This window comes from Convolutriloba macropyga, chromosome 1 (genome assembly GCF_964194025.1).
Source record: "Convolutriloba macropyga chromosome 1, txConMacr16.3, whole genome shotgun sequence".
In the NCBI taxonomy this organism is placed as follows: Eukaryota; Metazoa; Xenacoelomorpha; order Acoela; family Convolutidae; genus Convolutriloba; species Convolutriloba macropyga.
This window is the reverse complement of record NC_134468.1, coordinates 16033827-16047667: the sequence shown is the minus strand read 5'-3', so window position 1 is coordinate 16047667 and position 13841 is coordinate 16033827. Positions and strand designations below refer to the sequence as shown.

At 38.0% G+C, this 13841-nt stretch overlaps 1 protein-coding gene across 5 annotated transcripts in view; it reads left to right on the top strand.

Annotated features, from left to right (window-relative positions):
• LOC142335584 (uncharacterized) overlaps nt 1-13337 on the top strand; it is a 34930-nt gene extending 21593 nt beyond the window's left edge. For 4 of the 5 annotated variants that reach the window (XM_075384114.1, XM_075384113.1, XM_075384112.1 and 1 more), the window contains 3 exons: nt 868-1303; nt 1596-1736; nt 10675-13337. In XM_075384114.1, coding sequence (XP_075240229.1) covers nt 1071-1303; nt 1596-1736; nt 10675-12262 — 1962 coding nt within the window. In that variant the 5' untranslated portion in view covers nt 868-1070 and the 3' untranslated portion in view covers nt 12263-13337. Of the gene's footprint in view, nt 1-867; nt 1304-1595; nt 1737-3793; nt 4550-9776; nt 10531-10674 lie in introns of those variants that run through there. The other variant, XM_075384111.1, reaches the window with a different exon arrangement.
• Nucleotides 13338-13841: the final 504 nt, after the last annotated feature.

Here is a 13841-nt window from a genome sequence, read left to right as displayed (position 1 = left end):
AATGGAATTAAATTCAATGTTCATACTCTTTTGCTTCAAGCTCGTTTGTTTGCTGTTGAAGTACTGTAGTAAAGAAAAAAAGTTGAGTTTCGTTTGGAGTTTCATTGAAAGAGTTTAATGAGAATAAAAATTTTAAAATAAGGCAATGAAACCGATTAATTCTCTACTCTACTTTTAATTAATTTGCCTTTAATTTCAATGTAGTTTTAATATTGCTCTATTGCGGTGCTTCTTGGCTTTGGCGCCTTATATAGAGCAAATGTTTCTGGGAAATTTTCTTGCTTAAAAATAGAATTATAGCTTGGTTCATTTAAAACTGCAATATTTTTTCCGGTAATAAAAGTTCTACCAAACGGGTTTGTGTTGTGTTTTTCAACCAAAATAGCATTTAAACTCGTAACAATTTTGCGAATTATTTAGTATAGTATCGTTTTTTACTTACTGTGCTGGAATTGTGTTTAAAGATCACTCTCTCTGTTCGGCTTTCCAAAACGGCCTCAAACAAGATCGAACCGCAGAATCAACAGGATTAACTGGTGAAGACTTGTCATTAATGTCTTTTAGATAACTTTATTGAACGTTCATGTGTTTATTTGTACTTTAATCCTCGAATTGAGAGTTTCTGCCAAATTCCTTAAATTCAACTTTTAAAGCACTTTTAATGCGTCATTATAAATAAATGCTCCTAAATTTCACCGTTTTTTTCTTTTGCTCTATTGTTTCGATGACAATTTTGCTCAAAAGAATCAAGCGCTGCTATTTTCCAGCAATTTGCTGGGTTTGTCCTAATGGCATTGGTTGACGTATACAGAAATATCATACGAAATATGCTATGATATGAGGAGTTATTTCGTAAGCTTGTTTCAGGAGCCCCCAACAGTGCCTGGGTTTGTTCAGAGACCGACTTCCAATTTTGTGATCTGCGAATTAGAAAAGATTCAAGACACTGAACGTTAGCTTGACTTCTACCTCTAAAAACAGAACCCAACAATAATTCCCTATTCAAAGAAAATTGTCTGAACGCGTTTTGTCATTGTTCGGTTCTAGAGCTGAACAAAATCTGAACAAAAATGGTAGTTTTGAGCGAGAAACGAGAATCCACTGCGGCAAAAGTGAAGCTTGCGGTTACCAACGGTGCTTCGATTAACGGAGGCCTATCTACGACTTCCGATCAGTGCTTGAACGGAGCTAGTGAAAATAGTCTAGAGATCGCAAAGTCATCACAAATGAAACGGAAACTTCAAGTGGTTGACAATGATAACATTGCGGAGGACGCTAAGAACTCCCCCGAAAATGGGTGCAGGTATGAAACATGAATTAAAACGTGCTTGAGATCAGTTTTGTCAATATTTGTTATGTGACGCAATAGCCGTGATTGCCTATACTTGGTAGGGTAGTCATTTCAACCAAATCAATTGCTATCATTGATGAATAATACATTTACATATATTTAATAATTGCGTAGATTGTATGTAAATGCTAGCTAGTATGACGAAATAAGGTGTATTGTTCACAAAAGTGCGCCGTTTTGCTAAATCTAAATCTTAACATACAGGTTGCACTTTGAATGTGTTGAGCAACGTTCTAATTTTTAGACCTTCTGGCAAGAAACATTGCAATACAAATGAATCGGTTCTTTCTCACAGTGACGTCAAAGCGGATCCCGATTCAAAGCTAGCTGAAGGCGGTGCTGGTCCAAAATCAGTGGAAAATTCCAACACAGACCAGCATGCTGAGTTAGTGTGTATTATTTGTATTGATTGCGTAACACGTTTCCATAGGTAATCAAGTGTTGCGTAATACTTTGCATTCTTGTCTATATTGTGACATATGAATTAATAGCGCCCTTATTCTCACGTCTGACATTAAACTTCATGACATAAGTTATTTGGTTGCTGGGTTTTCTTCTAAACAAGAAGCCTCATTGTTCAGATTGCTGTCTTATGAATTCTTAACTAGATTTGACAACTTTATGTGCATCTTGAAATATCTGTATTGTCATATATTAATATCAAGATCAAAGCCCCCCCTTACTCATTCTCAAAGACAGATCTATTAAATTGAATTTTGGATGCTCTTTATGGGCCTTTTCATCATCGATGCCTTAATTGTAAGTCACTGAAGAGTGAGATGGTAAAAATGATCAGTTCTAGACTCAAAATCTCCATCTAGGCACCAGGAGTTGGAAGATAGAGTCCTTGAGAGGTAGAAATTGAGATCATTTTGATTTTGGAACTGTATCAATGAATGGAACTGTATCAACCGCAAAGATATTGGTTTTGTGTATTAAGTCAAACTAAGTCGCGTTGTTTGGCTCAATTAAATGCATTCGAGTATTTTTGTGCAGTTAAACAACTAAAACTCCTCCATAGAGCACGATAAATATAGAATGTGCAAAATATTGTCTCTCAATTTATTGTCTAGTTACATGAAAATGTATCAGCGCACAAAAATCGAGCGATCACTTGAAAAACCGAAACATGCTTAGTTATTTTTCAGCAGATATAAAATGTGTTTTGTGCCAAATTTGTTCATTGAGGTTGGATTGAATAGTAATAGCATCGCAGTCAGTAACCGTATGAGAAAATATCACCATGTAACAATATTGATTTGGCTCTTTCTCTTTCTCTCGTTGAACTTTAAATATAGCATGTGCTCTTTTCTTCACTGCTGAGCTGCTGCCAAGTTTAACCATGGAAGTATGGGAAAGGTACCGAAAAAAATCCACCACAAACTAAATGCCGGGTAGGAATACTCAGGACTTGAAATAAACTTTAACAGGGTCAGGTAGTTTATTCGATCCATGGGACATCATAGAGTGATTTCTAGGCTGTAAGCTCTAAGCTGACCTTTTAAAAATTGCAATTTTTGAACTTAAAATACAAGTTTCCCCTCGTTCCCGTTTTTACATCCTATAAAATTTGTTTCGGCTGCAAGAAAGATCAATCTAAGCTTATTGGTGTGCACCATTTCTGTTTTATGTGATGATATTTGGTAGCCTAAGTTACTCAAAAAAAAGAATCTATTCTGTTTTGCCCCCACAGCTTAGTGGGCTGATATTTTTTACGCCCCCAGGCGCACGTGCTATATAACTGCAAAAAATTTGTAACTGGGGGGCGTAAAAAACACGGGGGGGGGGGACAGAATCGATCCAAAAAAATTGCCGGCTAAAGCTTTCAATTAAAGCCAAGTAAACACTATCGAAGTCACGTTAAGTATTGAGCTCGCAGTGTGTTATATTGCACATCGCCAACTATCATTTCTTCATTGTTCACACATTTTGCTGAACGGGTAAATCATTTCACGTCGTTCGATTGATGGCACACTAAAGCATCACGGATTGTTACGAACACAGTGCACATTTTTAGTCTGATACATTTCCCTTTCCTGTATCAGACGAATATTAAATGAACCAATGCTGAACAGTGACAAATTTACGGCATAGAAACCCTAATGGCGCTGTTGCAGCAATGTTGCAGACTAGGCGAAAAGCTTTGAGGTCATTGTTGTAATTTGTGCAAAAATTGACTGAACTTGGGTTGCCTGAAATGAAAACCAAGATATTCAAAATCTTGACCCAAATTAGCGAGCAGAAAAATAGATTTTTAAGCACAAAGAAAATTCTTTAGGATAGCAGTTGGGTAATAGGAATGTTGAATCCCCCAGTTTCGTCAAAGCGAGTACAGCAATTAAGGTGGAGTATGCTTGCGCGTGTTTCAGGGAGGGGGGGGGGGTGGGTGGGGTGGGGTGGGTGAGAATGATGAACAGTGTTGCTAGGGACTACTTTTTTATTTTAAGCCAATCAGTCAAGACAGTTAACCATTTAGACAATTAAGTTGATGCGCATTAAAAACGCATGTTCTTGAAATAGTTTCTCATTTATTGCACGTTTTTATATCATCATTGGAAGAACTAGATGACTCAACATTAATCTTGTTTCGGCGCGTGAATGGAACCAGGAGTGACTTTTCAGGAAGCGAGTTTAATTTACGCTGACTTCTTGAAAGCACTGAATTCTGACTCGAGTACTAAATGAGCTCGTTGAGAGTAAAATTCCTATCCAAGAATTCCCTGAGCAAAGTGAAATGGGTAAAGCTGCAATGGCTTGCGTGGATGAAAAAGAAACGGGAATTAGACGATCAATTTGAGCTGATTTCGTTGGATGATTTGATAGATTCTCGTCGAGACAATATGTTGCCTTACTTGGAGATGTTCATTCAAGAAACGAGAGACAAAAAGGGCCAGCTTTACTCTTCCGAAACGTTGCTTCATATTGCACAGATACTGCAAATGCACATCAAAAGCAAAGACACCAAACTAAGTATTTTCTACGGGCGAGAATTCGCCTCATTTCGATCTGTGTTGCAAAATAAAGTGAAAGAACTCAGTGGGTTAGGTTTCCGAAGACCTGGCATTAAGTCAGCAATAATAACGGAAGAAATGGAGCAGTACTTATGGTTTCAGAATATATTGGGAGCTGATGATCCTTCGAAGTTGCTGGCAACTGCCTTTTATATAGTGTGCAAATATTTTGGTGTCCGAAACCGTCGTGAGCATCATGATTTGGCATGGGGTCCCGAATCCAAAATTAAGTTAATTGGAACGGAACTGCTTCCCTTTTCGCATTATAGTGCTAAGTACTTCTACTAATTTTTGGTAGCTGTTATCAATTCCTTTAAAAATACTCCGCCAGTAAAAGAATTCAAATTTATGGTGCGCCTCCAATTTAAGCTGGTTGGGGTCAAAAATTTGAAATCTCGGCATTTATGAAAAGACCCATTTTTGCTTCTTTTGGGCCTAATGATATTTGAGAGCTCTTTGTTTCTTTCTTGTTTAATTCATTAGCAAGACTTTTATTGAACTTTTAAAACTCGGCGAGACAATAGTGGTTGTTGTGACCTGATAATTGTCTCCTAGTTAGGTGACAAGTCTTTGAAAAAGGTCTCCTCTAAGTTACAATGGTTCAGCGGGACTGAAAAGAATGTAATAGAGCGATGCTTTTCGTTGAATAACAATAGCGGATATGAACGGGGGAAATGCGTTCAATGCTCCCAAATACCAGTGAGTCACCAAAGTTTGATTATCAGCGATGCCAATCATGCAGCTCAGAGAGCTTTTTAAAGCCAACAAGGTGGATTATTAATTTGCGTTTGCACTAGCTCAAAATTTTTAATTGGAGGACTCCGGAGGTCGGGAGCTCTTAAAGGAGGTTTTCGGAGGTCGGGGGGTTTGAATCCATTACTTTTGTGATATTTTTGCACCCATAAAGAAACATTTATCTAGGCTACAGCCCCTGAATTAAATTGCCCCACCTGTCGTTCGAGAGCAATTTGTCCAACGTTTTTTTAAATTGCTTGAACGTTTTTGTTCTAGAACATTCTTTTGATTTCACTTCTCGAGTGACTTTTTCTTGCTTGACTTCTTGATTTTTGCGTGACTTAGAAAATAAGTGCTTCTAAAACAAAACCGATTGTAAGATGATTCACAAGGCCCTGAAAGCCGAGTGGTTAATGATTCAGTCTATTACGCCAGAATCGATGATGTTTGGAAATAATCCTTTCCTATTTTTTGTACGCTCAAGACCTGGCAATTGTTTAGCTGAAATATGTACAAGTCTTTATCCCAAGTAGCTAATATCAACAGCTAATGCAATTCAAACAAATATCTGTTGCCTGGATTTTGTTCCATGGTTGTCAGTGTTTAAGAGAAAAATTGACAAATGTAGCTTAGATTTTAAAAGCCTCGACAGTTCAAAATGAGAATTTTGTTTTTTGATAAATAACGAGAATCCTATTTTGACCAAAAAAAATCTCAAAAAATTGTTTTAGATTGATGACATTTAAACTATGGAATATTGGAAATGTCGCTAAAATTATTTTTCCCTGATGAATAATACCTTAGGTAATACTCAAAGGTAACACTAGAATTATTTTGATCTTGTTTCTTCTCTGTTAGATACACTTTGTTTGCTTATTTTAACTATTGGATAAGAAAATAATTGTTTTTCTTTATTTTTTTTGCTCCGTGGTTGGAGAACTAATCAATTTTATTAATGCAGATGTAGAGTGCTTGCTATTAGTAATTTTATCAAACTGATTCAAGCCTATACTTATTCGAGCCTTATGACCGTTAAACACGATGAACTCTTTTAAAACGAAATACCGGAAATGTTTGTCCAAAAATTGAGAATTTATAGGCAGCAGTTTAGATTCAACAAATGGCTTCCAATTCTAATCGATAATGCCGAGTCGATACGATGTTCAACGCAACATCAGTTAACATAAGTCAGTTAAATTAGCATCGGCGGCAAAAAGGCTAAAAACGAAACGTTAGCCTTTTTGCGGGCCAAAATTGGTTAATTCAGTTAATATATGACGTAATCGAGCCTTGCTTCGGCCCTAAAATCTACAGTTCAACCTTTGGGCTGTTTTATTGATACCTCGAGATTAAGACGGCTTATTTCTGCTCTATAACAAGTCGCTGCTCCAGCCACATGTATTAGAATAACTGATGCATTTAATTTGTTTTTGCGTGAAACAGGGGCCCGAACTAGCGACTTTGTTCATGTATTGCTCGTTTCCTTGTATAAGCAACAAAAGGTCAGAAAACTGAGGACACAATTCTCCAAAAACTTCTATTTCTTGACCTTTTGAAGATTAAATATAAAAAAACTATGAGAGAAGTACTGTTGTGAACGCCAAGGTTTCGATCTGTCTTCGCGATATGAAAACTTTGAAATGTTCAAGTATAAATTCATTTTTGCGAGAGCTGTGCATCAATATATCTCTCGAAGCTCTCCTTGGGGAACGTTGATCAGCCAAAATTGGCCGAAAAATTTGGGCTGTCATGAAATTAATCACGTTTCAAAGATTGTGGAAACAATAAATGGGCAAGTAAAATGGGGGATATTTGTGAATTATTTGACATTTTTTCTTTTTTAGCTGGAAATTAATTGCGAGAATCTAGTGAAAATTTGCGAGAATCTTTCTTAATATTGGTTATAACAAAAGTGGATTGAAATGTTGAATTGATTGAACATTTTTTCAAGCGGGTATTCATTTTTTCCAGGTGTCACGTGCGTTGCAGGGGTACCACGTTTCAAATCCCTCCAAAAATATTAACCATTGGTCAAAACCATCGATTAAATATAAAAACTATGAGTGAAGTACTGTTGAAATATTTATCAGCCAAAATTGGCCTAACAAAAAATCGGGCTGGCATGGGTTTCAGCACGTTTTATAGAAGGTTGAAACTATAAAGGAGCCTGGAAAATGAGGGACATGTGAATTGGTTGACATTTATCTTTTTTAGATGAAAATTATTTGCGAGAATCTAGTGAAAATATTCTCAATATTGGTTTTGCCAAAAGTGGATTGAAATGTTGAATTGATTGAACATTTGTTTTAAAGCGGCGATTTTTTTCCGTGTCAAGTGCGTTCCCGGTACCGTATTTCATGTCACTACGAAAATGATAGCCATTGTATTTGCTCCTTTTAATTTTCCAGACACTTGTTACAAAGCGGTTGTCATATTTGCTTTAAAAATGGAAAGGGAGTTTCCGGTAACGTGTCCGGACAAAACAGTCCCAGACAAAACAGTCCCAGACAAAACAGTCCCAAATTGCAAAATATTCCCAGACAAAACAGTCCCAGACAAAATAGTCCCAAGAAACCAGACAAAACAGTCCCAGACAAAATAGTCCCAAATAAAATGTACCTAATGCCATTATACCCAATGTACTTTGAAATGTTCGTTCAATAATCCGACAACAAATTAGCAGTCGCTATTACCCGTATGTTTTAACATACTTAATGGCCATGGCCATGCCTCAGCGGCCCGTGGGACTTGATATGAAACTATCACAACCGAACATGGGATTAAATTATCCGCTTGTTAAATCATACGTGTGAGAGCTATAATAATGGCCTTGGGACTATTTTGTCTGGGACTGTTTTGTCTGGTTTCTTGGGACTATTTTGTCTGGGACTGTTTTGTCTGGGAATATTTTGCTATTTGGGACTGTTTTGTCCGGGACTGTTTTGTCTGGGACTGTTTTGTCTGTTCACCTCCGGTAAAGGGGCTTTGTTTTAAAATATCTTAGTTTTAAAGTCTCCGATATGTACTTAAATGGTCATTTAGGCGCTCTTCGTGTTTCTAACGATATTCTCTTTTTCCTTTTACTTGTCTGTGTCATAATTTTCTTGTTTGATTTTTTGCGTACCTCACTCAGTTTTAACAAGATAGAGTTTAATATTCGTTCAACAAAATTTGCAATCGAAGTCAAACACAAAGCCAATAGAGTAATTGCTTAATGGTGTTAGTGTTAAACTTATCATCCTAATAATCAGAGACTGGGTGGGGGTATATTTATCTAATCTAATGAAACTGCGGAATAAATTAGAAAACGTTTGCCCTTCAAACAAATACATGATATCAATTTTTTGATCTGTATCAATCACAACGTCATTCAGTAGGGTAACTGGTGGCTGTTTTTAGCAACTTTTCGGCTGTGTAGAAGCTTGGTTACTCATTTTTTTGGTGTTGTGATGGCTGAGCTGAGCTATTATTGGTCTTCTCATGATTTTATTTTCTCACCAATATGTGGGTGGTCACGCGCACTTCAAATCGGCTTTTGTTAATTCATTAAGCAACCTTTGTAATGATTTGCGTGAGTGAATTCTTTTTTTCACTTGTTAGAGTGACTTTTTTTTCATGACCTTTGTGTCAATGGTTTTTGTCGCATTTGACTTTACTCGTTCACAAAATGGCCTGTTCTCTCTCGAATTGAATTTTGGTAACATAATTAAAGATCTTGAGCTCAATTGTGGATATCTTAAAGTAATCGAAATTTGTTTGAGAGCAGCTTTACAGTGCATGAGTTTAAACCAATTAAAGACATCGCAAGTAGTAGGAAAACAGTGTTTTTGAAAAATTATCAGGTCGTGTTTTTTCCTGGTCCCATGTGAATTTAAGAAATTACAAGTTGTAGAGAAACATTTTAGAGAAAAAAATCAGGTTCTATTCTTTTAATTACTGTTTCTAGGCTATCGCTGTTATTTTTTGGCATATTACCTACTATGCTTATTTGCTCTCGAACGAAGTTTGAAGCAGTTATTGTAATTGATAATTTTTTCTCTCGTTCTACTTTATACGCTTTTATTGAAGCATTCGGAGCAGCGAGTCGACGTAATGTAATGTTAAAATCAAAAACGAAACTTCAAAAAATACCCATAAAGCTCTTTAAAGCTTTATACTCAGACTTTTGCTTACTTTATTAATGTTTGATAGGTGTAATGCACTAACCCCTTCTATCTCCCAGTTAATAACCGTGATTAATTTGGCTTGTTTGTTTCATAATTTTGTGTCTGTTTTTAATTAAAATGGTGGCAATAGCATGGATTCTGATCACAATGGAAGTCATCGATATCCAGCTATTTTACGGCAGTCTGCTGTGTATGTTTTGCTATGTGATGAAAACCAAGCGCATTTATCGGGAACACGGGTTAAGCGAATTTATAAAGATACTAAATATTTAAGGAACAAATTTCCGCCTTAAAATTGAAAAAAAAAATCTGGCGTATTTGCATTATAACTCACCAAATTAGTGAAGTGAAATCTATGTAATTGTGCCAGTATTTGTGGCTTTATTATCAATGCGCTTTTAGTTAGAAAAGGAGCCGATTGCTTTGAAAAAGTTTCATTTAATTTGCATATTCTCAAATATTTAAGTATTTTTCAAATTTAATTTTTTGTGCGAAAAGGAAGCATTACTTAAGAAAGCGATGGTTCTCCTTACTTCATATTCAATGGAAGAAATACGAAACTCTATCTGCATCCAACTAAAAGCAAAAACTGTCCGTTTGAAATTCTCAAACTGTACATATCAAAGTTGCCAAAACGGGCTACCAAATTTTATTGTCGAGCACTCAGGCTTATAGATGATAAGACGAAATGGTTTGCTATTCAACCTATGGGCGAGAACTCACTAAGTGATATTATACAGCAATTGGCGAGTAAAGCTGGCTGGGATATGAGTTATAGATGGACGGCCATGTCTGTTCAGTGCAAGTTGATAAGAACTCGTAATCCTGAAGTTATAGACTCAAGTGAAGCTCAAGAGCGTCTTGAACCAAATGTTGCAACTAAAAGAAGCTTGTCCGAATCAGAGGATTCTGATAGCATGGTCGCAGCAAAACTTAGCAGGAACAAAAATATCTGCAACTTTGAGCTGGACGAAAATATCAGCAACTTTGAATTAGACAAAAATATCTGCAATTTCGAGTTGGACGAAAATATCTCCAACTTCGAGTTGGATGAAAATATCTCCAACTTCGAGTTGGACGAAAATATCTCCAACTTCGAGTTGGACAAAAACATCTCCAACTTTGAGTTGGACAAAAATATCTGCAACTTCGAGTTGGACGAAAATATCTTCAACTTTGAGTTGGATGAAAATATCTGCAACTTCGAGTCGGACGAAAATATCTCCAACTTTGAATTGGAAGATTTAGATACACTATTGAGTGAAATGTGAGATTTGTTTCTTAAACTATCAATGTGCTTTTCAAATGTAAAAGTTGTTGCCACTTCAAATTTTGATAGGAACATTGTTTACGACACGTAAAACCAAACCATTCAATGTAGCTATCAAGTTAACCGTTTGACTTTGTTTAGGGATCTCAAACCCGATGTTGAAAAGAACCCTGAAGATTGTGAACAGAGAAAACTGGAAGCTGCTAAAATCAGAGCTATGCTAATGCTGGAAGAAACTAACTTGCTTCTGTTAAAGAAGTTGAAAGCTTCCCAAACACCCAAACCAGCTCCATCGTCGAATCCTGCTCCCCAGACTACAGCCAGTGCTGCTGTTGTTGCTAATTCCGCTGCTACCTCAAACACGAACAACAATACAGGCAATAGCACTGCTGTCACTGCAACTGGAAACCTGAGTAACGTGCCCACTGTCAGCACTCCTGCTCCTAGTCTAACCCAAAGCACCGCTACGGGCCAAGTACCCTCAGTGCAAAGTGTGAACGCCCTTGTGAACAACTTGCAGAATCATGCGAACCAGAACCTGCTCACTGCTGCTCAACAGCAGCAGCAATTGTTGCAACAGATCCAGCAATCAACTCAAATCAAGGCAGCGGTTGCCCAACAACAGTTGGCAGCTGCAGCCGCTAACCAGAGACGAACTACTGTTATTCCAACTGCAACCAACTCTCAAGTTCCGACTGTTAACACGAACCCTCAGTCTCAACAAGCTGCTGCCAGATCAGTTGCGTCTCAGCTTCAGAGCAACTTGGCAAGTGCCGCTAAAGTTACCTCAGCTGCATTACCGCCCAACGTTGTGCCCAATGCTCTCTTCCGAGGACCCCCTCCTTCGGTTACTCCCGGAACTACTAACAACTCGACAGCACAAAACAGGAGTACTCCCACTCAGCCGCAACAACAGCAGCCCACAGTACGTGTGGACCCGGCGGCGGCTGCAAAGCGTGAACAGGCAGCCAAGCTTGCCCTGAAGAAGCAGCTTGAAAAGACTCTTCTTCAAATACCTCCTCCGCGACCACCCCCTTCCAACTTGGATTTCCTGGTGTGGCCCACGATCGAGTTTCTCTACTTGACTGGCCTGGAGGAAACAGTGGAGAATGTTTTGGTCAACACGCTTATGAAACCTTGCAACGATAAGAAGAAAGACGGCAAGAAAAAAGATCCCTTGCAGTGCGCTCAATGCCAGACAGATTTCACAACTGCCTGGAAACGGGACTCGGATTCTGGAAAAATTATCTGCGAACAGTGTTTGGTCAACAACAACAAGAAGGCCGTGAAAAAGGAGCACACCAACCGGCTGAAGTTGGCTGTGGAGCAAGCATTGCAGCAGGAGAAAGAAGTGATCCAGAAGCTAAAAGAGGAAGAACGAAAGCAAGCTCTTGCTAACCAGGCGGCCGCTCTGCGAGTTCAGCAACAGCAACAACAAATACAGCAGCAACAACAACAGCAGCAACCACACCAAAGCAACAATGTAAGCGCAGTGGTTGGATCACTCACAAATGCAAACGGATCAAACTCAATTTACGCCCAGCAAAACAAACAGCACCCTCCCCTGTTTATGAACCCGACCTTGAACTCCTCACCATCCGTATCATCAGTCAGTGTGAACTCGGCCAGGCCAACAGTCAACGTCAACCCACCACCAACCAAGGGTCGAATTTTGAACCCCGCTCCGGGTGGCAGATTTCTGAACCCAGCCCCAGGAGGCAGGCGATAACTGATGTTGACCTTTCCTGCTTGTGGAACTAACTGATAGAAAACTTAAAATCTTATTCAAAAAGCAAAAACATACTTATCAAATCTTAGATTGTGGAGATAGAAGAAAATGATTGTATCGCACCATAGCTTTTGTTGTTTAAACTTGTTTGTATCTAGATAGTTGTTTACGCTTCGATTAAGTTAAGTTGCTTCTTAAGAATAGAATACGGGACTACAACCACCACAGCACGTGGTCTGTGACGCTCTCTGATAATTACCACAGTTGACTTCCTTTTCAATTTCCTTTTATGCGATTTACTTAATGCCATTTGGTGCTACTGCTGCTGATGAATGTGTTAGTGATCATGGTGTACTTTTGTAGCATTAGATGAAGAGAGCAACACATTACTATCACAAATTTCATCAAATCCATCTCCACTCAGACAACATTGACCTCAAAAACTGTATCAAATGATTGATTAATGTGTTTACTCGCTCTACATTCTCTATAATCAATGCGAAATTTTCGCTCTTGTCAACCAACATGCCGCTCGACTTATACTACTGTAATTTTGCCCTTGAATTAAGTAACAGTGGCAAAAGGTTGTGATAACGAGACGAAATTTTCAGCTCAAATAACATGCCTGACGATTGCATATTGTAATCCCGGTTACGTCATAAAAGCCATTCATTCGTTCATTCCACAAAATAGATATATATCCGAAGTGCGAACTATTTTCTTCTCCGTGTTTACGTTTAATGCAATACCTCCAAGTCTGTTCTAAATTGGTGAAGGCAACAATAACTACTACTACTGCAGTCAGCAATGCGTCCATGTTTCAATGTAACAAACAACCTGCACCCCCTCCCCCCCCCCCCCCCTCAACTCCCTCCCCCTCATTATATCCCCAGTAGATTGAAATATGAGTAAAGAGAGGCACGCTAATCCCAAAAGGGGCTTCACTCCTCGAAGTTGCTTCAATCAGATTTGCCGTGATTTATCTTTGAAACCTCAACTTAAAGCCTGCACACACAAATGTGCGTTTGCTTGCTGACTTGTAATCACTTTCAGAATTTAATTTTTTCATAAGAAACTTTTGATAATTATGAATACAGAAAGATCAGTGACCAGTTGTAACAAGTAATACGTACTTTAAATGTCGCTCATATCGCTGCAGTGCTCAGCCGCTTTTTGTCAACAAAACGCTTTAGTTCATTTAATTGAGACGCTAGGATTTTGAAAGATTTAAACGCGCAGTCAAGTCTTGTAACACGCAGTCAAGTCTGATAAACTGCAAAGAGACAGATAATTTCAATTTTCAAGTTTTTCCTGTAAGGTTTCAATTTGCGCGCAAAAACCATTGATAAGTCATGTATGGAACGGTTTGATCCTAACGAATTGGAATTATCTCTGAAAAATTTTACAAGATTTTGTTTTAGAAATTTTGTATTCGAAAGCAATATCTTTGCAAAATTTGAGTGAAATAGTATAGACCACTGAATGTTAAAAATATTCAAACTACAGAAAATCACCAGGAGTTTCCAAAGGAATTGGATGCATCTAAAACTAAAACGCGCTGAAAAAGTGTGATGCAAAT